The sequence below is a fragment of the Macaca thibetana genome, chromosome 14, assembly GCF_024542745.1.
Source record: "Macaca thibetana thibetana isolate TM-01 chromosome 14, ASM2454274v1, whole genome shotgun sequence".
Classification (NCBI taxonomy): domain Eukaryota; kingdom Metazoa; phylum Chordata; class Mammalia; order Primates; family Cercopithecidae; genus Macaca; species Macaca thibetana.
The window spans coordinates 61,339,461-61,362,118 of record NC_065591.1 but is presented as its reverse complement, the minus strand read 5'-3'; the positions used below and the strand labels follow the sequence as shown (position 1 = coordinate 61,362,118).

The 22,658-nt window shown below is 43.9% G+C and overlaps 1 protein-coding gene across 1 annotated transcript; it reads right to left on the bottom strand.

Annotated features, from left to right (window-relative positions):
- Positions 1-2,698, bottom strand: UBQLNL (ubiquilin like). The gene is given in 3 exon segments (XM_050756194.1): positions 1-990; positions 992-1,146; positions 1,149-2,698. Coding segments are annotated over 3 exon segments (1,653 nt in total). The 5' UTR covers positions 2,113-2,698; the 3' UTR covers positions 1-456.
- Positions 2,699-22,658: the final 19,960 nt, after the last annotated feature.

The following is a 22,658-nucleotide window of genomic DNA, read 5'->3' as shown; positions in this document are numbered from 1 at the left end:
TTATTTTTTTCTTTCTTTCTTTCTTTCTTTTTTTTTTTTTTTTTGCAAAAGAAGTAAAGCCAAACCTCAGATCAGGGCAAGTAGCCATTTTGTTGACAGATGTTCCAGCCATGGCCAGTGATCTATTATTCAGTACAAGACACACTGGTTGATAACTCTTATTCCAGGACTTCTCTTGGCTGGAAGCATTAGGAGAGGTGGAAAAGGCATATGAGATGGTCAGGTGGGTCAACAGGCAGGTGGCAAGCAAAGAAGTAGGCATGGTGGTTAGAATCTCTGGGATCCCTTGAGCTTGTGGGTAGCAGCATTGGCGTCCCCTTCAGTAGCAATGAGTGCCTGTAGATTGGCATGGTGGTTCCCAGCTTCCAGGGCCTGGAGAGATTCCATCTGTTTGCTAAAACGAATCTCATGAGCTTGCAGAGGGTGGGAAGGGTCCTCATCTGGGGATTGTAGCCTCTACAGGACTGTTCCAGGTTTGTGGCAGCACTCAGGTCCCTTAGGCTCGGGTATATCCGAAACATTCCAGGAACAGAGCACTGTGTCAGGATAGCTGCAGCTGGGGGCAGAAAGCCAACCCAAGCCCCATAGGTAAGGTGCAACCCAAGGCAGAAGAACCGGAGCCGCTGTGGCCAGCAGCCGGAGGCCCTGCTCAATCTGCAATATTGCTAGGAATGCTTTAGGGTTGGCTAAAGCAATAAGCAGATCAGAAATCTGTGTCTGCTGCAGGAATGTGGGCAGCTGCTGCCTCCACTGTTCACTCAGCTGAGGCATACTCATGAACAACATAATCTGAGCTGCCAGGTAGGGGGTGTTCATAAGCGACTGCATCATGCCTCCTGTGATCTGGGAGCTGGTCTATTCATCTGACAGCTGGAGATCACCCTCTAATATCTGTCTGGAGCTACTTAGAGAAACAGTGGCATCCTTGTATTCTTCTTGAAGCTGCTGGGTAAGCTCTATGCTAGGTAAGGCTGGTATCCCAGCTGGCTGGCCGAGTGGCACAGACATGGCTCTGGCCCTTGGTGGAGATCATAGCAGTGTTGGCCTTGGAAGTGTGGTTGACCTTGTTAGGGGTGTCACTGGCTGAGGTGTTTGAAGATAAACCACCAGAGCTATTATAGATGACTTGGGTTGCAGGATGCTGTGGAGCTGGTCTTGTCGTTCCTGGGATGGTGGTGAAGGTGGAGGTGAAGACTGGACTTGTTCCAGCACTTTTCCTGCCAGGAGAGCTGTGAAAGGGTTTCCTCCAAAAGGATCTTGCATACTGTTCAGCATTTGATCATTAATGTCAGCACAGTTCTGACCCAGGGCATTGTTCCCACCTGGCATTGTCTCTAAGCCCAGATACAGCTGTGGGTTCAGTGGATACTCAAGGTTTTGTGAAGGTTGTTGGATCTGCATTATCTCTTGGATCATAGCAAGGTTCCTGGCCAGCTCCAGAGTCTGCCATAGGATCTCAGAATTGTCAAGAAGATGGGAAACTTCTGGGTTCTGCTGCATCAATTGTTGAGTGTCTAAATGTTCTGAGATGAACTGCCGCATGAACTCCATGTTGGACAGAAGCCGCTGGATGCTAGGATTCTCCAGCATCTGTGCTTTGTGCTCTGGATGGCTCACTTCCAAGTTCTGGGTATGCACTTTGGGTGCATCAGGCCCCACAAAGTGGGCCAATTCTACTGGAGCTTGATTCATACCAGTTGGTTGGTGCACCCCGCTGCTGTTTCCTTTGGTGTTTCTGTCCCAGTGGCAGGGATCATTCATTGGCAGATCCTGGAAGGAATGGGCTAGAGATCTGGAGCCATGCTTGGACATGATGACCAGGTAGATGGTGTGGCCATCCATGATGCCCCTCTGGCTCAGTGTGTCATGGTCTTTGAGAAGGCGGCCCATGAAGACCAGCACTAGTTGGTCCATTTGGCATTGGAAGTGAGCCAATAGCATCTCCTTGAACTGCCTCACCGAGATGTCATCAGCTACCATAAAGTCTTTCTGGTTGCCTGCAGTCTTCACTATCACTTGAGTGGCACTTGAAGAGATATTTTTATCTGCCGAAAGACCTGAAGGACATCCACTCTGGGACATCCTGGATGTTCGAGAGATGGCATGCGACATGCGCTTCAGTGGGCGGGCAGATGGGGTGCAGGTGGAAGCTGGGGCAGAAAGGGTAGGGGCAGGCAAATGTTTCTGCTGGCCTTTGTCTCAGGTATTGTGTTCTCATGCCACAGGATAGTTTCCTTGTTGCCCAAAAAGGGATGAGTGACCAGGCTAGGGCCAGGTATTTTGCGATGTTGTGCCCTCACCCCAGTTCTCCAGATGTGGCCCAGCTGAGGCCTGGCATGGCTACTGATTCATACTTCACCCATGGTGGACAAAGTGGTGATGACTTCTCCTAGGGTTACCCCTCCTCCTACCCCACCCTCCAAGGGCATGAATCCTCAGAAAAGGGATATTGTGATGTCAAGTCTATCCTCACAGTCACCCTGGGCCAGCTGGGGAACGAGGACATATTTCGGGGTCCAGGTCTTTACAATAAAATAAAACAATTTTCCAGAAAACAGGGACAAAGTTCTCTGGATGGAACTAGTAAGAAAACAAAAAAGTAAATAAAAACCATATTTTTTAATGTGGGACGTGTGTTTCTGTGTGATACTGTGTGTATGTATACATGCAGTATATACCTTTATATATATACATACATATATACCTTTATATATATGTGTATATATACATATATATATATTTGTGTATATATACACACATATATATTTTCTCCCCAGGGACCTCACAGGAAGGTAGAGATAAGAAAGGGAACTTTCATATCCTACTCTAATGACCAGCTGCCCTACAGCTTCTGCACTGGAATCAGATGTTCCCAACCTGAAACCGACAATTCTAGATCACAGAACTCTTGAGTTCCAGAAGCTGGATTTATGATTCTCCAAAAGGAATATGAGATGCCAAAGCATCAGAAAGAGAGGGTACCATTTTCTTAGCTAATATTTTACTTTTTCCCTATCAAATCCACCTAGACCATTATTAAAGGGAACCTTAATATGCTGATTGAGATATTAATTACATAAAGGACTCACTAGATATAATCAATGTCTTCCAATCATTAGGACCAATGACCACTTTGGGATGTGATCCTCCTGGAGGTAAGGAAGAGGGCACACTTCTACTAATGCTCTGCCCAGCCCTGGGGTCTCAGGGTCTGGAAGCCTTGTTAGGTTTGACGGGTTTTGGTGGAGCATGAACCCCAGAGGGCCTCTTGGTGGGTGGTCTTGGTAGCCTTCTCTTCAGGAAGGTGAAGTCATAATTTATCAGGTAACCATCATTGAAGACATAGAGCTTGTGGTCTGAGGGGCAGTAGTTGATGCCCTGCAGCTTTTCCAGCATCTTGTCCAACAGGATGCTGAGGCGACGCTCCTGCCCGGTGGTGGTGTCAAAAGCATAGAAGATCTCCTTTTTGTGGGTGCTCAGTGAGCGTAAGGCATAGAGCACCCCACAGACCATGAAGGCCCCTGACAGGGCTGGCTTGTACTGGCTAGCGCACCAGGTTTTCTCCACTTCTAGGGTGCTAGTGTTGAGATTACTCACAACCAGGTTGCCCTTGCTCTCCTCAGTGGCATAAAGAACCCACAGCCCCTTCTTATCACCAACAAAATCTAAGTCCTTCCAGGGCACACCAGCACAGGAAAAGTGATTGTTATAGGTGGCACCAGGCAGCGGATGCCGCAGCACCAGGATGTTGGAGGAAAGGTCCATCTTGGTCATGTTGCTTGTGCCATAGTAGTTAAAGTACATAAAGTTCTTATACACAACGTTTCCACTGCCATCACCAAAGCCCATCTTCCTCTCTCCATAGTTTTTCAGCAGCACAAGGTCATTATAGGATTTGTACAGCCGATAGTAGTCAAAGTACCTAGGCCAAGCCCTGCATTTGGAATTAGTGGGTGACCGCAATAACTAAGGTAACAAAGGGCTATAAAAATGGGCAGATCGGTTTGCTAATCAAGAGCAGGGGCTTTGCTATCAAACAATTGACTTTAGTTCATCTTTTACTTACTCAACCATGACAAACTAAACAATTGTTTTTAAAAGTAACAGTAATAATAAAACAACAATAGCTACAGTGCCTATTAGACACTATATTTGCATAATCTTATTTAATTATAATAACAGCACTGTACAGTAGGTTTTATCCTTACAGATGAAGAGACTAGGTCTTAGAAATGTTGAGTCATTTGCTCAAGGTCACACAGCTTATAAGTAAAAACTGTAAACAAAAATAACAGGCTACTTTATTGACTGTTAGTACTGTCCAAAATAAAGCAAAGAAAACAATTAGTAGAGCATTTGTTCCAATGAGCAATCAAAAAATGGTAGCTATTATTTTTTCTTCCTTATGGAGATTCTTCTGTATCTACACTCTACCGCCTTCCACCTGTCCTCGAGATGCAAGGGTCCTGTAACAGGACATATTTCTGGAGCTGGATTCAGGGAGATTTGTTCTCATGAGGTCACATTGGAAAGTTCCTTAAATTATCTCTGAGTTATGAGTAATCTTATCTCTTAACATTGTTCTGTAAGTCCTGATTACCCATAGATTTTGAGAGGGTTCCAAGGCATGTAAACATATTTTATATGCTACAAAGTGTAGCATATTTGAGTTATATGCTACAAAGTATAGCCTATACATTTTATATAAGCATAGAAATTGGGGAACATTATTTTCAGTAACACTAATTTTCAGTAACATTAATCTTTTTGAGTTGAGCTTCAACTGGGGCTCTTCAATGACTGGTTTAACCTATATTCATGTCTCTTTCTCACAACAGGTCTATATTACATTTTCACACACACTGACTTTTAACATTCTGTGTGTTGGGCCTACCTCCCTAGCAAGGCTGACAATGTATTGAGGGTCTTACTCATCTATTTATTGACTCTTTTAGCCATTCTTTCATCTAATAAATACATATCAGCACCTATGTTTTACATACTTTTCTATGTAATCTCATGTGATCTTCTCATATATGTATAATTATCCCAATTTTACATATGGCGAAGAAGGGCTCTGAGATGTTAATTCATTTTCCCAAGGTCACTTAGCTTAAATGGCAGTATTGAGTCTCAAATACAGATTGGCCTAATTCCAAGTCTCAAGCTTGGCCAGAGACATGCTCTGAACTTCTAAGCAGGAAGTTAGAATTTTGAGGCCCAGGTATAGAAGAGTTTGTCCTTTACATAGAATCAGAGTAGAAGTAGAACCATCTTTGAGTTACTATGGGATTAAAATTTTTAGACAGTGGATTTGTGAAGGAAGCTCAGGGCAGTCTGGGTCATGCTTGTCTCATGAGAAAAGCATTAGGAGGTGACCTGTTAGGCCTAGGCCAGGTTTGCTTTGGGGCATACTTAAAATAGAGAGAAGAAGCTGGCTTGGGGCTATAAAGAAACCTGTTTGGGTACAGGTAGGGGACATTTGGAAGTAATCTGATTGCAGAACAGAAGTCACTCACTCAGGGCTCACCTGCCATTTGTGCGTAGAGGAGCCACCCAGTAAAGGGAAGAGGCTGGATTGGGTACTGAGTCTCAGCCCTAGGCACCTGCCTTGTATGAGAAGCCTCTCCAATTGAGCTGAACCACAAAGGGTTTGCTAACTTCCTGGAGGCCTCCATGGGTACAAGAAGCTAGGGGATAAAGCAGGCAATATATGAGCGAAGTCTAAAGCACACAACCCACAGGTAGCTGAGTGTGAAAGTATAATAACCATGTGTGGATTTGAGTGTGTATCCATGCACCTGAGTGCATATACAAGCATATCAGCAGGTTGATTTTGCATAAACATAGGTGGTTATGTATATCTGATTATGGGGTGTTCATATGTCTGTGTATATGTATGCCGATGTATGAGAATATATCAATCTTGGTCTGCATTTTTCAGTGACACACAAAACAAGGAAATGAAAGATTTATTCTCTATCAAGATTTGTACTTTGACTGGGTGCAGTGGCTCACACCTGTAATCCCAGCACCTTGGGAGGCCAAGGCAGGCGGATCACCTGAAGTCAGGAGTTCAAGACCAGCCTGGCCAACATGGCAATACCCTGTCTCTACTAAAAATTTAAAAATTAGCCGAGCTTGGTGGTGAGCACTTGTAATCCCAGCTACTTGGGAGCCTGAGGTGGGAGAATCGCTTGAACCCAGGAGGTGGAGGTTGCAGTGAGCTGAGATTATGCCACTGCATTCCAGCCTGGGCAACAGAGCAAGATTCCGTCTCAAACAACAACAACAAAAAAATTGTTCTTCCCTCCCCTCAGTTTACCATAGCCAACATGCACTCCCAACCTGGTCTCTGAAGAGATAAGACCTTGAGAAATTCAGTCTGTTCACTCACCCGGGGGGAGGGGTGGTCCAGGTGTCTGGAGGCCTGTTCTTTCTCCTTTTGTCTCTCACATTCACTTAGTTGACTCTCAAGGACATCCACCTCCTGCTGGAGAGCACCAAAGCTGCTCTGGTCAGAGTCAGCCAAAAGCTTGAGTGTGAGACTGGCGTTAGTCACCTATGGAAATGAGATGCCCAAGAAGTGGGTTGCAGAGTGTTCTTAAAAACTGAACTCTGGCTGTCATATTCCTCAGCTCAAAGTCTTCTTCCTCAGAAAGAAGTAATATCAGAATTTGTCCAATATGTGAGGTTAAAGAAGACAGGAGTCTGTGACAGGGAGGGATTTTTTTTTTCTTTCTTTTTTTTTTTTTTTTTTTTTTTTTTTTGACACAGTCTTGCTCTGTCACCCAGGCTGCAGTGCAGTGGTGCAATCTCAGCTCACTGCAACCTCCATCTCCTGGGTTCAAGCTATTCTCTTGCCTCAACCTCCCAAGTAGCTGGGATTACAGGTGCCCACCACCACAACTGGCTAATTTTTGTATTTTTAGTAGAGATGGGATTTCACCATGTTGGCCAGGCTGGTCTCGAACTCCTGACCTCAGGTGATCTGCCCACATCAGCCTCCCAAAGTGCTGGAATTACAGGCGTGAGCCACTGCACCCGGCCTAGGGAGGAGTATTCTTTAATCTATCTGTATACCTGGCTCTGGAGTCAGTGGAGAAGGTCTGCTGCCACAATAATGCCTCCAATGGCTGTAAGTTGAGTCACCAACTTCTGTGCTCCCTCCAGTTCCAGGCGCAGCAGGTTGAAGGCTGGGTTCTTATAGGGAGAAGCAAGGGCACTGGGATTCCAGGACTCCGGCATGTGACTCATTTCCAGAACCTCATTGTCTTTATCTTCAATGGTGTGTGCATACTCACTGACCTAGGCATGCAGGGGATGAACAGGAAGTTGCCCCAAATGTCAAGACCTGTGGCTCCTCCCATTCAGCTGCATCCTCCCAGACCAAAATTGCCCTAGTTTCATCTTCCAGTGGGTCCATACCCATTAATTCATCCATTACTATGGGAGGCACCCCCTACACAAGCCTCTCTATAGTCTGTTACTATCACTGGAGATCCCAAGGATAGTACAGAATTTCCCCTTCATTCTAAAGATTCATCTCAAAGATGAGGGCTGTGCCACTTCCTTCAAACATTTTCTACTTCCAGGACTCATCTCAATGCTTTGTCTATTGGAGACTATGCTTGGATAACTCCCAGCCCCAGCCCCAGCCCAGCGATCAAGTGCTCTCTCTAGACAGCTTCTGCTCATACTTGCAAATGAGCTCCTGAACTCTACTTTGTAGCTATTCCAGCTGCTCCAGGGGGATGGGGTTGTTGGGTAGGTGAACCACACAATGGCATGTGTCTCCTTCATCCACAGAGCTTGACACACTTCTCACCAGCTGCAAAGCATGGCCATAGGCACAGTAAACATAATGAAGCATGTTGGGTCAACCTGGGCTGTTTGCAAACATGAAGCAGGAGAAGAGGCTGAGCCTACTTTGGAGTGCCAGAGAAGCATTACCTCTGCACAGGGGTTTCTTCTTGACTGTCTGTTAGTGCATTCCTCTGTTAGGGGATTGAGTTATGCTTCCCTTGATTTCCCAGAATTGAAGCTGCAGGTCCCTTCCAGAACCTGTTGGTGGGGCCTACCTCACCCTACCTCATGCACTGGCTGGATCTGGCTGCAGTTCACATTGCCAGAAGCTGATTTTTCTTCAAAGCCCTGTGGGAGAGAGCAAAGCTGGTCTGCAGAGATGTGTTAGGGGATAGGCTTAGGAAGCCTCAGTTGTCTACAGAATCCCCATTCTAGAGATCTGACAGATTCCTACAACTTTACCTTGTATTGAAGACAGCAGGGACAGACTTGCAAATCATCAAAGGAACAGTAACAATACCATAATGCATCATTCTGAAGGGATGCTTAGCATTCACAAGACATAACAGAGGGTGAATTGTAATCCACATTTTATAGTTGAAAACCATGAGGTTCTGAGAGTCTAAATATCTTGCTAAGTTACATGACTAATAAGTGACAATGCTTCAAGTTGCCCCCAGGTCCCATCTATGTTTTAGATCCTATGCTCTGACACCTAAGGAAGTGGCAGAGATCCAAGTTATGTTGGGGTGGGTATGCAGCACAGGACAAAAGGGTAAGGCTGGGAGGCAGCTCCCTTGCCTCAGCTAGATAGAGAGAGAGGGAAAGTTTCTAGAGAGATGCATAATTTGGTCTCTTCTCCTCCGGCATATGCCTATCATATCACTTCGATACTCAGAACCCAAACCCACTGATCCCATAGCCATATTTCCTGAGTTCTAATCCTGACTCTGGGACACTGGGCAAATTATTTAATTTCTCTGTGCCCCCATTGTCTTAATATGTATAATGGGGCAAAGTGTGGAATTTATTTTATTGTTTTAAGAATTATAGATAGAGCTAAAGAGATGATTGATAGATAGATAGATAGATAGATAGATAGATAGATAGATAGATAGATGATAGAATATTTGTAAAGTACTTAGAACAGTGCCTGGCCTGCCTCTAGTAAGAGTCTTTATATTAGTTGTATTTCTCTAAATCCATCCCTTAGTCCCATTTTGGAGCTGGATAAACCAGCACTAGATTCAACCAAGACTCCTTCCCAATTTTTTTTAATGTGCATGCAACACCCACTGAGGTTTCCTAACAAAATCTTTTTGAATTAAAATGTCTGCGGCCCCTGTCCTTCTCTGAGATGTCTCACTCATAGCTTTTATGGCTTTGGCACTATAGCTTAATATGGTTATGACTTCAGCCTGCAGCTCCAGCCCAATAGTTTAGCTTTTGAAGGATAATAAAATAAAGATTGCATAGCCTTTTATAGCCACCCTGAGTTCCTGCATGCTGAGCACAGGAAGAAGGTGGCAGATTTTTGCAGAAAACAGGGCCTCATAACTGAGCAGGGCATACAGCCGAGAGTTCCTTCCTCTATTGCTTTCACCTTTATCTTTCCTCACTCTCCTTATGCCCATACATACAAGCAAAGGGAAAATCAGAACATGCAGGGTGTCCCATCTTTCTTTTCTTCCTCCCTATTTCTGTCTACCCTCACTTTCTCCCAGAACCTGGAGGTTCTTGAACAGAATCAGAGTGGTGAAGGAAGCCAGCCCAAAGCACAAAACAATCTCCACCTACTGCTGTGATCCCTCCACCCTCTGCCTGTACCTGAGACTCTCCTGGGAGCACCAGGGGCAGCAGCTGTGGAGTGGTCAGAAGAGCTATAACAAGCTGCATCTTGCATCAACTACAGGAGTGCATTAAGTACTCGGGGCTCCCCTAGGCTTTTATTTCTAGTCTAAGTAAATAGTTTCAGTAGGAGGGGGTATATATTTTGACATTTGAAAGGGCCGAGAAGATGAAGGAGGTGTGAAGAGGGTATGGAAAGGTGAAGAAGAAGGTTGAGACAGACTGGTGCCTCTAAACATGGTGGTAGTGAGTTTATTATGACAAACAGCATCTTCCGCATCCATCCCTAGGCTTAGATCTTCCTTCACCCTGCTGGGCCCTCTTGTCTAAACAGATTAAGGCAAACCTGAGACATCCTGCGGGGGCCTTGGGATGGTCCCTTTGCAGGAAGGATTATGATGTTTCCCTCAACTTTGAGAAAGGGAAGACTCAAGAAGGAAATGCAATCCTACCTGTTCAATCTCAAGAACAGAAGCATTTTTAACTGGGTACACTTGGATGAGGGCCAAAGTGTATATCTGGGGAGATCGCTTCAGCAATACTGTACTGAACTGCTCTGTTATACATCTTCCTTCACCCCTACAAGTTTGCCTCCTGCACTATGCCAGGTACTGTAAACTTTTACATCCATTCCACTATTCAAATGCTTCCCCCAGTTCCTTTGGTCTCAATGCCAGCTGTCTCTACTGTCTGTCCCTCAAGAAAGCTCCCTCCCAATATTTCCTAACCTGCCACAGGATGCTGTGGAGCCTCAAGTCTTCTGGCCTCTGAACTGCCGTTATCCCTATAGAGAAGGAAGAGCATAGTTGCTGAGGCCTGGACAAGGAGTCACAAAACTCAGTGCTCTTAGTGCCAGCCAACCAAAATTATTCTCTTTTCTTCTGCTATCTCTCTTGAGTATTTCTCAGACAGTGGGGACTCTCACATTCACCCAAGTGCCTAGGAAACTGTCAGATTTCTTATGAAGGGTGTGTTGCCCCATTTTTCCATTGAGGAATTTTGACTCTGTAGCTCTACTACCTCTATCCTTTATTGTTTCTTTACTTTTCACAGACCCTTAACTTTAGATTATATGGCTGCTTAGTATAAAGTTCCTCTGCTTACTCATCTCATCCTTTGGAATCCTTGCCCTGGTATATACCTAGTAGAGAAAAGTATATGAAACTGCGACTTCCCTTCTGGGAAAAGATTTGAGAAGCTGTGTGGATGTATGACTCCATGAAGACATGCCCAGAGCTTTGTTGGACAATCCTTGCTGAGAGGTCATATCCTTATCTTGCTTTACAGATTCTCACCCTCTCACTCCATGCTCAAGGCCAGAGATCCATTCTTCGTTAGCTTCTCTAGCCTGGCCTTGCTGTAGCCATAGGATCCAGAGGAGCACAGAGGTAAGGAAGATAAGAGAGGAATAGGTTGGGAAACCTAAGCTGCATGAAGCAGGAAACCTGTCTGGGATTAATATCCAGATGAGTGACAGTAGAACTAAGGCATCTTATGGAAGAAGGAATGTAGGGAAGGAAAAATGAAAGAGCATGAAGATAGAGCATGAAGCATGACAGCTGCTGCTGGAGTTGTCCCCATATTTTGCCATCTGCAAACAGCCATTAGCACAAGTTGAAAACACAAGAGTAGCCTTAGTATCTGAGTAAGGTAGGGAAAGAGCTTAGTGAGGAAGCTACAGTATTGTGCATGCTCTTCCCATCCAAAGCACCAAGTCTTCTAAGCTCTAGTTATTAATCACCCAGGTCAGAAACCATGTCCATTTCCAGAGCTGTGTTCTCTTTTATTCACATAATGCCATTTCCCCAGATCCTCCTGTCTTCATCCCCTTAGCAAACAGAGTTCCTGCTTAGTGTCAGACATTGTACAAGGGGCCCAACTCAGAGACATGTTTCATTAATCTGGTTTTGGCTGGATAAACTGATGGAGAAAAGATAAGATCCTAGTCCACAGGATGTGTCCTAGACCACCTAGTCTGTCACAGTCTGGGACCAACTATTTCTATATGTGTGTAATCCCTCTACGGAGATCAATACAGACTTAGAAATACCAGGAATAGACTGGGTACTGTAGAGCTGGACAGAGACAGGTCAGTTCAGTGTATTTCGCCTACATAATGGGTGATAAAATAGGGCTGGAGTGAGCATAGGGCCACCTGACAACAGACAATGGAGACGTTTTAGTCAGAGCTCTACCCGGATGGGTCCTGTAGCATCACTTGGTCATCTGGGTATGCACGCTGAAGAAAATAGGGATCACATTTATTCCTGTAGGGAGGCCCTCTCAGGGCCAACCTTCTTCACTGCTCCTGCCCAGAAAAGTTGAAGCAAGTGCCTGAGCCTCTGAGCGATCTGCTGAGTCTGCACTCCATAGACCACAGGATTGAGAGCCCGGGACACCATTGCGTAGAGGTTAGCCATTGGATGTGAATATGGCTGGGCACTGTGTGAGACCCAAAACAGTGAGCAAGGAAAGAGAAGAGGGCAGATGTGTAGAAGAGACCAATGACACTAGCATGGGGCCCGCGGTTACTCAGAGCCTTGTGGCAGGCACCGTGGGATGGCAGATGGCAGACAGCAGACCGCATGGAGAATGAGGGCATAGGAAGCACCTATGAGCCCTATGACCAGGGCTGGGGAGAGCAGTGTGGTGACCAGTCCATACCAGATGATGGGGCACATATCTCCACATGCCAGGCGAGACACACCCATGTGTTCACAGTAGGTGTGGGGCTGGGCCCACTGCCCACAGTAAGGCAGTTTCTCTAGCAGGATCACAGGGTGTACCATGACACAGACATCACGGGTCATAGTAGCCAGAGCTACTAGACCTACCACATGCTGGGCCAGCAACGCCCCATAGAGCAAAGGCTGGCAGTCTACGGTCACGGCCAGCAGCACTAAGCACTCAGCAATGTGGCAATGATTGCCACATGGGCAACAAAGAGTTGAGCCAAACAAGCTCCAGATGAGATCTCACTGGACAAGCCCCAAAGTACCGTCAGAGCTTTGGGCACTGTGGATGTGGCCAGAACCAAATCATCAGCTGCCAGAAGCCACAGCAGCTGGTACATGGGTGCCCAGAGTGCCTTGTCAGCAACCACCAGCCCCAGTAGAAGCCCCATTCCCTAGCAAAGCTGCCATGTAGAGCAGGCACACAGGCACAGAGCCAGGCATGCAGAGCCTCCAGTCCTGGCATCCCCAGCAGGACAAAGGACCCAGACCCAGAGATCAGCAAGTTCTGATTGAAAGCCAGCAGTGCAGGATCCAGTCCCATCTCCTACTTCCGTCTGGCTATGTCCCTGCAGGATATAAATGGGGCCTGTGAGAGGCAACCAGCAATTGTACAGAGATTTTAGATGAGTGGGGGTGAGGCTAGGGCTTAGGATGCTAAAGCATTTGCTGAACACCCTCTTTGTGTGAGGCACTTTTCTGAGGATTCAGCATATAGTGAACTATGAATTCTCTAACAGTCTATTGTGTTTGGTTACATTCCCATACAACAGATCAAAGAATTTTGTTCCTGAGAGGTTAATAAACTTACTCCGGGTCACACAGCTGGTGAACAGAAGAGCTAGGATTTGAATCTAAATTCATCTGACTAAAGGCCATATTCTTCTAGCAGCCCTCTCCTCTGGATATAATGTCCCCTCATCAGCCCAGGCAGAAGCAGACATTGGGGTATGTTTTTACTAATCACTTGTGCCAGAGGAAGGAATTCATGTTCTCTACACCGAATCTTTCCAACTACAGTGCAGTCTCTGTGTTTCCTCCACCCTAGGAAATATGTAAGCCAGAAAGAAGGAAACGTATTAATAGAATGGCTATTTTCTACTCCATTCACTGACAGATGCTCAACGTTCCTGTTTCATGATCCATTTCCAGAAGCCACTTTTTAAGCTCAGACCCCAAACTTTCCAAAACATTTCATTCCTCCCAGTCTGTCTAGTACATTTTTCCATCTGCTCATGGCTTCTGACACCTCTTTCTCCAACTCTGGTCCACAAGAGCTCTAGGCATCTGGTTGATGAAACTTAATTTGTTCTATAACCAGTATGATTATCCCTTGACTCAACTTTGTAGTTCTTCTTTCCTCTATCCTTTTTCCATGAGAAGCTATGCTGGGTTCCCCACACTGGGGCCTTTTAGAGGGTAGAGGGTGGGAGGAGGGAGGGATCAGGAAAAATAACTAATGGATACTAGGCTTAATACCTGGGTGATGAAATAATCTGTAAAACAAAAGCCTATGACACAAGTTTACCTATGTAACAAACTTACACTTGCACCCCTGAATTTTAAAAGTTAAAAAAGAAAAGAAAAAAATACATTGGGTTCTATGGAACTCAGTCTGAGAAAATCTGAGGTCCACTAAGGACATAGAAGAGAATCAGGGCTGGGCTGCAGTGGAAGGGACTGGGATTAGATACCACAGTGACAGTGCAACTGACGGTCCAGTGAAAGTGGTAACAGGGTGAGGCAAGGAAACACTTTGTTTACCTGGATTTAAGTGGATAAATAGCCTGAAAGAAAGCTCTAAGGTAGGGTGGGCTTTCCATGCTCCACTTGAGGACCAGAGTTGTCTCCTGGAACTTCGTGAGAGATAGAATCTGATATTCTAACCTGTCCTGGAGACTGAGGAACCTGGGGCAGGTGAGTAGAGACATTTAGTCTCTACTAAAATGTCTGGTCCTGTGTGAGATCTCAAGCTTCCCATGCAGCCCCCTTGGCAGCAATGCCTCCTGGAGCTTCTCTCACATCCCCACACCCTGTCTCCTTCAGAGTAGAGACAGGCAATAAAGCAGACCAGGCCAGGTGCATCAGCTCACGCCTGTAATCCCAGCACTTTGGGAGGCCAAGGCAGGCGGATCATGAGGTCGGGAGTTCGAGACCAGTCTGACCAACGTGGTGAAACCCTTCTCTACTAAAAATACACACACAAGAAATTAGTCGGGTGGGGTGGCATGCACCTGTAATCCCAGCAACTCAGGAGGCTGAGGCAGGAGAATCGCTTGAACCTAGGAGACGATGGTTGCAGTGAGCCAAGATCGCACCACTGCACCCCAGCCTGGGTGACAGAGCAAGACTCCATCTTGAAAAAAAAAAAAAAGCACACCACACTTTCTCACATGGGAGTCATATTGGCTTAGGAGCCAGAACTTCCTTCTGAAGAATGAGGCTTTGTCAAGTTGCAGAGCTTGACCCTGCCCCCCTCACAGTGGGGCCCTAACGGCTTCTCTGGACTCTGGGAACACCCTGCCAGGGCCCAACTTACCACAAGGCAGGCCCAGTCTTTACAATGCAAGAAGGGTGTCAACTCTCTCAGGATCTAGGAACGTCTCTCCCAAAACCACAGGGCACACACAACACGTACCTAAGAAGACACTTAAGAAACACAAGAAATTCTTGTACTCAAGTTATGGGCTTTTAAGGACACTTCCGCTTGGACAAGTTTCAAAGACATCTCCCCCAGATCATCCATGTCCACAACAAACATTTCTCTTTCCATTTCCTCCCATAAGCTACATAAAAGGTAGGAAGAGGAAGTTGAGGACCCCTTTGCACCCCTACCCCCCCACCTCAGCCTCTGCCCTGTATCTTGTTCTTGGAAGGAATAGCCACACCCTTCTCATCTGCCACCTGCATGTTCTGCTCTCTCGTATTCCCAGCCCCTAGCCTCATATCCTGGCCACACCAGCTCAGCTTCTTCTGCAAGCAGAGAGTTTAGCAAAGGACATGCAGAGGGAGAAGTAAAGTGGCATCTCTATTCTTCCTGAGTTTCCATGCACTGGCCTGGCTCTGAGCTGGGTGTGGCTAAGAGTTCTGGAGCATCTTTTTGGGGGTGATGCTACTGCAGAGATGTTATACTACCTTGTGCTTCTTTCTAGGATCAGGAAACCCATGTGTAAAAAGGAAAAGTTTACATAGATCTGGGGCTAGGAACCAGATTTTCTGAATGCTAGTCTGAGATTGTTTCTTCTCCCAGATTCTTAGCCTTGTTCCTCTCTTGATGCAGCTGGATAATTTAGGAATCAGAGAAACCAAGGGGTTGAGGAGGATACTTTTTATTATTTAGGTGCACCGGCCCAGTCAGATCAACATCCAAAAAGACGGAGTCCCAAACAAAGAGTCCAGTTACCTTTTAAGCATTTTGTGGGGCAGGGGGAGATCTGGGCAGGGGGAAGCATATTACAGAGGCAAAAAACAAAAACAGTTATTCACTCGAGACATGCATTACATCATTTCTTACTTTTCAAGAAAAACCATGTTTTACGACTTGAATTTATTTGCCTAGTGTCCTTGCAGCTGCACAGCTAGAGAAACAGTGTCTTGGAAGTTCTGGCTAGGGCAATCAGGCAAGAGAAAGAAATAAAGGGTATTCAGTTAGGAAAAGAAGAAGCCAAATTGTCCCTCTTTGCAGATGACATGATTATATATTTAGAAAACCCCATTGTCTCAGCCCAAAATCTCCTTAAGCTGATAAGCAACTTCAGCAAAGTCTCAGGATACAAAATCAATGTTCAAAAATCACAAGCATTCTTATACACCAGTAACAGACAAACAGAGAGCCAAATCATGAATGAACTCCCATTCACAGTAGCTTCAAAGAGAATAAAATACCTAGGAATCCAACTTACAAGGGATGTAAAGGACCTCTTCAAGGAGAACTACAAACCACTGCTCAGTGAAATAAAAGAGGACACAAACAAATGGAAGAACATACCATGCTCATGGATAGGAAGAATCAATATTGTGAAAATGGCCATACTGCCCAAGGTAATTTATAGATTCAATGCCATCCCCATTAAGCTACCAATGAGTTTCTTCACAGAATTGGAAAAAACTGCTTTAAAGTTCATATGGAACCAAAAAAGAGCCCGCATTGCCAAGACAATCCTAAGTCAAAAGAACAAAGCTGGAGGCATCATGCTACCTGACTTCAAACTATACTACAAGGCTACAGTAACCAAAACAGCATGGTACTGGTACCAAAACAGAGATCTAGACCAATGGAACAGAACAGAGTCCTCAGAAATAATACCACACATCTACAGCCATCTGATCTTTGACAAACCTGACAAAAACAAGAAATGGGGAAAGGATTCCCTATTTAATAAATGGTGCTGGGAAAATTGGCTAGCCATAAGTAGTAAGCTGAAACTGGATCCTTTCCTTACTCCTTATATGAAAATTAATTCAAGATGGATTAGAGACTTAAATGTTAGACCTAATACCATGAAAACCCTAGAAGAAAACCTAGGCAATACCATTCAGGACATAGGCATGGGCAAGGACTTCATGTCTAAAACACCAAAAGCAATGGCAACAAAAGCCAAAATTCACAAATGAGAACTAATTAAACTAAAGAGCTTCTGCACAGCAAAAGAAACTACCATCAGAGTGAACAGGCAACCTACAGAATGGGAGAAAATTTTTGCAATCTACTCATCTGACAAAGGGCTAATATCCAGAACCTACAAAGAACTCAAACAAATTTACGAGAAAAAATCAAACAACCACATCAAAAAGTGGGCAAAGGATATGAACAGACACTTCTCAAAAGAAGACATTCATACAGCCAACAGACACATGAAAAAATGCTCATCATCACTTGCCATCAGAGAAATGCAAATCAAAACCACAATGAGATACCATCTCATACCAGTTAGAATGGCAATCATTAAAAAATCAGGAAGCAACAGGTGCTGGAGAGGATATGGAGAAATAGGAACACTTTTACACTGTTGGTGGGACTGTAAACTAGTCCAACCATTGTGGAAAACAGTGTGGCGATTCCTCAAGGATCTAGAACTAGAAATACCATTTGACCCAGCCATCCCATTACTGGGTATATACCCAAAGGGTTATAAATCATGCTGCTATAAAGACACATGCACACGTATGTTTATTGCAGTACTATTCACAATAGCAAAGACTTGGAATCAACCCAAATGTCCATCAGTGACAGACTGGATTAAGAAAATGTGGCACATATACACCATGGAATACTATGCAGCCATAAAAAGGGATGAGTTTGTGTCTTTTGTAGAGACATGGATGCAGCTGGAAACCATCATTCTCAGCAAACTATCGCAAGAACAGAAAACCAAACACGGCATGTTCTCACTCATAGGTGGGAATTGAACAATGAGATCACTTGGACACAGGAATGGGAACATCACACATTGGGGCTTATTGTGGGGAGGGGACGGGGGGAGGGATAGGATTAGGAGATATACCTAACGTAAATGACAAGTTAATGGGTACAGCACACCAACATGGCACGTGTATACATATGTAACAAACATGCAAGTTATGCACATGTACCCTAGAACTTAAGGTATAATAATAAAAAATTTTTTTTTTTAAAAAGAGAAACAAGGTCTTCACAATGCCTGGGAAAGGGAAAGATAAGTCTCACTAGCCACAGAAAAACAGGCAGTTAATTTTTAATTGACTTCAGCTCTTTCTCTTCCTCAATGGGAATTGGGTTTTCTTACACACAACTGAGTTTTTGCTTACACATTTTTTAATTTCTTTTAATTTCTGTTTCATTGACAGTAGTTTTCTTCTTGCTGCAAGGAGCGGCCTGTGCCACTCACACAGACTCTAAAGCTATGTTTCATTCTGGGTTTCCATTCCTACTCTAAGGGTGTGCTTATCCTGACTTTATTCGTACACACATGCTCCTAGAGGCTTCAGTGGTGCAGAGACCTGCACAAACCAGCTTCAGACTGAGACTGTTACCATCTGCTACTTCCTCCCCCATACGGTTCCAGGCTAGAGCTCACACTGAGGTCACCACCTCCCTCATCTTTGTTCTGTTGATCCTTCTCAGGGTGACCCTGGCTCCTAGGGCCCATTCTGCTAAGAGGGGTTCACATACGCTTGAGGGACAAGGTATCCCCTCCAGGTTAGAGAAGAACATCAAGATACATATTAAGTGCAGGTGGATGCTCTGGAGAAAAAAAAAGGCATAGTATGAGTTCAAGAAATGAATTTGAACACCCTGGGTTCGGTGCACATATGCTGTGTGATATGGGGTGGATCAATTAACATTAGAACCATCGTTTAATCAGAATATGTGGTCCTTACCCTGATTTTGGAAGATAGAGGTGAAAGAGAAACATAGCAAAATACTACATTTTTTCCCATTCCTATTTATTCCCACTTCAGCACAACAGTAAAATCCAGGGCAGACTCTAAAGTCAGATTATCTAGGTTCAAGCCCTAGATCTGCCACATGTAAACTGTGTGACTTTGGACAAAATTCTCAACTTCTCTGTGCCTCAATTTCTTTATCTCTAAATTGGGTATAAAAGCAAATGCATCTGCTTTACATGGAACATCATAAGGATTAAATAAAATGACACATGTAAAACAATTACATAGGACACAACAGTGCCTGTAACACAGTAAATGTCTTACACGTTAAGTGTTATTATTATCATTAGCAGTGTTCTATTACTCCTTGAATTCACCCCTTCAAAGCCTCTTTCCACTGCATTCTTAATTCTCAGTTTCATAATCTGATAGTCTCTCTTTTATTTTCTGAGACAGTCTTGCTCTGTTGCCCAGGCTAAAGTGCAGTGGCGTGATCTTGGCTCACTGAGACCTCCGCTTCCCAGGTTCAAGCAATTCTCCTGCCTCATCCTCCCAAGTAGCTGGGATTACAGGTGCCCATCACAGGCCCAGCTAATTTTTGTATTTTTAGTAGAGGTGGGGTTTCATCACTTTGGCCAGGCTGGTCTCAAACTCCTGACCTCAAGTGATCCCCCCACCTCGGCCTCCCAAAGTGCTAGGATTATAGGCGTGAGCCACTGCTCTCGGCCTTAGTCTTTTAATATATCTTAAATTTTTTTAAGATGATTTGGGAACTGAACTAGAATATTTGGAAGCAGAATAGTCCCAACTTAAAAAAAAATGGCTGAAAGGCAAGATGAAAGATTCATATTTGATTAAAAAAAGAACTTTATTTGCCAATAGAGCCACAGGAATTAGTCTGGTTAAGACTGCTTCTAAATGAAATGAGAAATGTGATGTCATTGTCCCCAAGCCCCAGCTCTCTACATCACTGTGACCTGGGATGAGGGAGAGGTGACACCTCAGCCCCAGTTCTCAAGCTTAATTTCTACACTGGCCCTCAACTACATGCTCTCTTTTGCACTCCAAAGTTGCTCTCTGAAAAAAAGTCTGAGAAACTCATTTTCATCAGTTCAAAGAGGTTTCCTGGGGTTTTGGTACGTTTAACCTTCAGTGTTTGGCTCATTGTGGAATGAATCCAGGGGGTTAGCTGAAGAGACCTTTGCAGAAGTCCCAAACTATGTTTAGGGTGTAACTGGTCTTGGCTGAGGAATTCCTATTGCTGATGGGACAGGGGCTTCTCACTTCTCTGCTGTTGGAGGTGAGATTAAAAATGAGGAATGAGCTTCCTATCTCCATCCAATCCTGCTTCAGTCCCTACTGACTCAGCATTGCCATTCAGCTAATGGAGCACCTGGGAACTAAGGGATTCCAAGATGCTCCTTTGGAAAGGCTGAGAGAGGGTAAATATGGGTGAGAAGAATTTATGGGTCTCTTCTGTGAGCACTTCAGAGGGGATGGACTCAGTTCCAGGCGGATTGATGATCTGCTAGTCTCAGCCGTGAACTCTTAATAAGGAATTAGCAGACAGTTGAAGTTACATCTCTATGGATTTTTCTGGACCCCAGATTTACATGCCTGGCATTCTCAGGACCTGGGGAAAAGTGGAGACTGAGCAGGGAGGTCTTTGCAGAACCACTGGATGGGGCAGCAGCAAACTCAAATATACAAGTGCTTTGCTGTAAACAAACGACAAACTCAGTCACTGGAAATTGACAACTGTCATTCTTTAGTATTGTTTCTGCCTCTTAGCTGTATAAAGAGGCAAAGCAGCTTGGTGGAAGGAGTGTAGACTTTTGAATAATGCTTCACTACTGTGTTTTTTACAGGGACAAAACTCAATGTGGAAGAGCACTCTTGAGCACACTCCTTAAGTCTTCTACACTGAGTTTTTTTCCCTGTATAGTGAAGATTAGGCTATCTTCCCCCAAAAGTGATTGTAAAGATTAGTGTAACATTCATAAAGCACATACTGGGGTCCCTTGAGCTCAATAGAATTGACACAACATTATACAAGGTATGTGACTTAGAGTCAGTTGGAAGACACACTGCCTATCTGAGATGCCTGCTGGAGCCACACAGAGAAACTGTCTTTCTCTTATAGACATTATTGTTTTCACAATACCTTCCCTTCCTCAAAAGAATGCACACCCTCCCATTTAGGGCAACATAGTAGAATGTGGTAATGGCAACTCTTTCACAATCACCCATGGTTTATTTTGTTTTTAGTCCTTAGTTTGAATGGACTTTTTTGTATACAATCACAGAACACATTCACAATTTATGAAAAGCAACAACAAACATTATTATAAAGTCGTGGTCATGTGTTTTGATATTCCAGAATAGTACATTAACCCCCTCTCATATTGAGCCTTTTCCACGTGGTAATTATGGTGTGGCCCAATAAACAACAACCAGCCCACTGTTCAAATGTCATGACTTAGTTCTGGTCTTCCTCAGTAAGGAATCCAGCATTCACTCCCTCTTGTTACCAGTAGCCTCTACCCAAAACAGGTTGCCCATTTTCCAACCACATAACTTTACATATTTAGAAACTAGTTAACGATGAGGAAGTCCAACTCACAATACAAATAAAGCTCACAAAGTGTTTTCTATTGCAACTTGATGAATACACAGGCATTGCTAACGTGATAATTATTTATTAATTGTGTGATTAGAACATGACAGTGATGTGAATGAAGAGTTATTTTTTCGACTTTCATGAGGACAAACCTAACTCTCAACCTTACATAAAATTGTGAAAAATGCAATATCAACAAATGAAGTTTGTGGTTTAAGTTTGGTGTAAAAGCATGTTCTGGTGGAATACTAACAGGTACAGGTAAATACTACTTAGCAAAAGTAAAAGTGCTAGTTTGCAAAATTAAAGAACTTACACAGAATGTAAATCAAAAGGTTTTCTAGGAAAAAAAAGTCAATTAAACTGAATAATGTATTTAGTGCTTTAATAAGAATGGGATTATAACTGACTTAATGTGCTAAATACTAGATTATTCTCTTTATTGTGTGGTAACATGGAAATTGATCAGAAACAAGGAGTTGCCGTCTGATGAGGAACAATACCTATTAAGGTGAACATTTCTGTTGAGATGTTTGCACTGTGGGATGAACTTTGAGTGTTTCTGCAGAATCAGAAACCTGTTTGGTTCTTCCAGATTTTCTTACCTGGCTGTCTTTGTTATTTTTAATATTCTTAATATGTCATGTAACATGTTCTTTCATAGTAGATACGTTTTAGAGGCACATATTGAAGTTAGAAGTTTGGAAGAACAGAATTTGTATAGAACAATTAACATACTTTTATAATAATAATTTTCAATAAAATAATTGATGAACTTATATTGCATATCTGTAAAAAGTTATTACTATACACCTTGCTAATTTAATAGAATGTTTTGAATTTTATTTCCTATCCAAAAAAGTCCACACATAGGAAGTTCATGAATTCAGAATCTAATTTGTCATTAAAGAAAAAAAAAAAATGAGTTAGGCCAGGTGCAGTGGCTCATGCCTGTAATCCCAGCACTTTGGGAGGTTGAGGTGGGTGGATCACTTAAGGTCAGGAGTTTGAGACCAGCCTGGCCAACATGGTGAAACCCTGTCTGTACTAAAAATACAAAAGTTAGCCAGGTGTGGTGGTGTGCATCTGGAATCCCAGGTACTCAGGGGAATGAGACAGCCAATCTCTTGAACCTGGGAGGGGGATGTTGCAGTGAGCTGAGATTATGCCACTGCACAGCAGCCTGGGTGACAGAGCAAGACTCTGTCTCAAAATAAATAAATAAATAAATAAATAAATAAATAAGAGAAAAGAAAATAAAAAATGAATTAAATTTAACTATA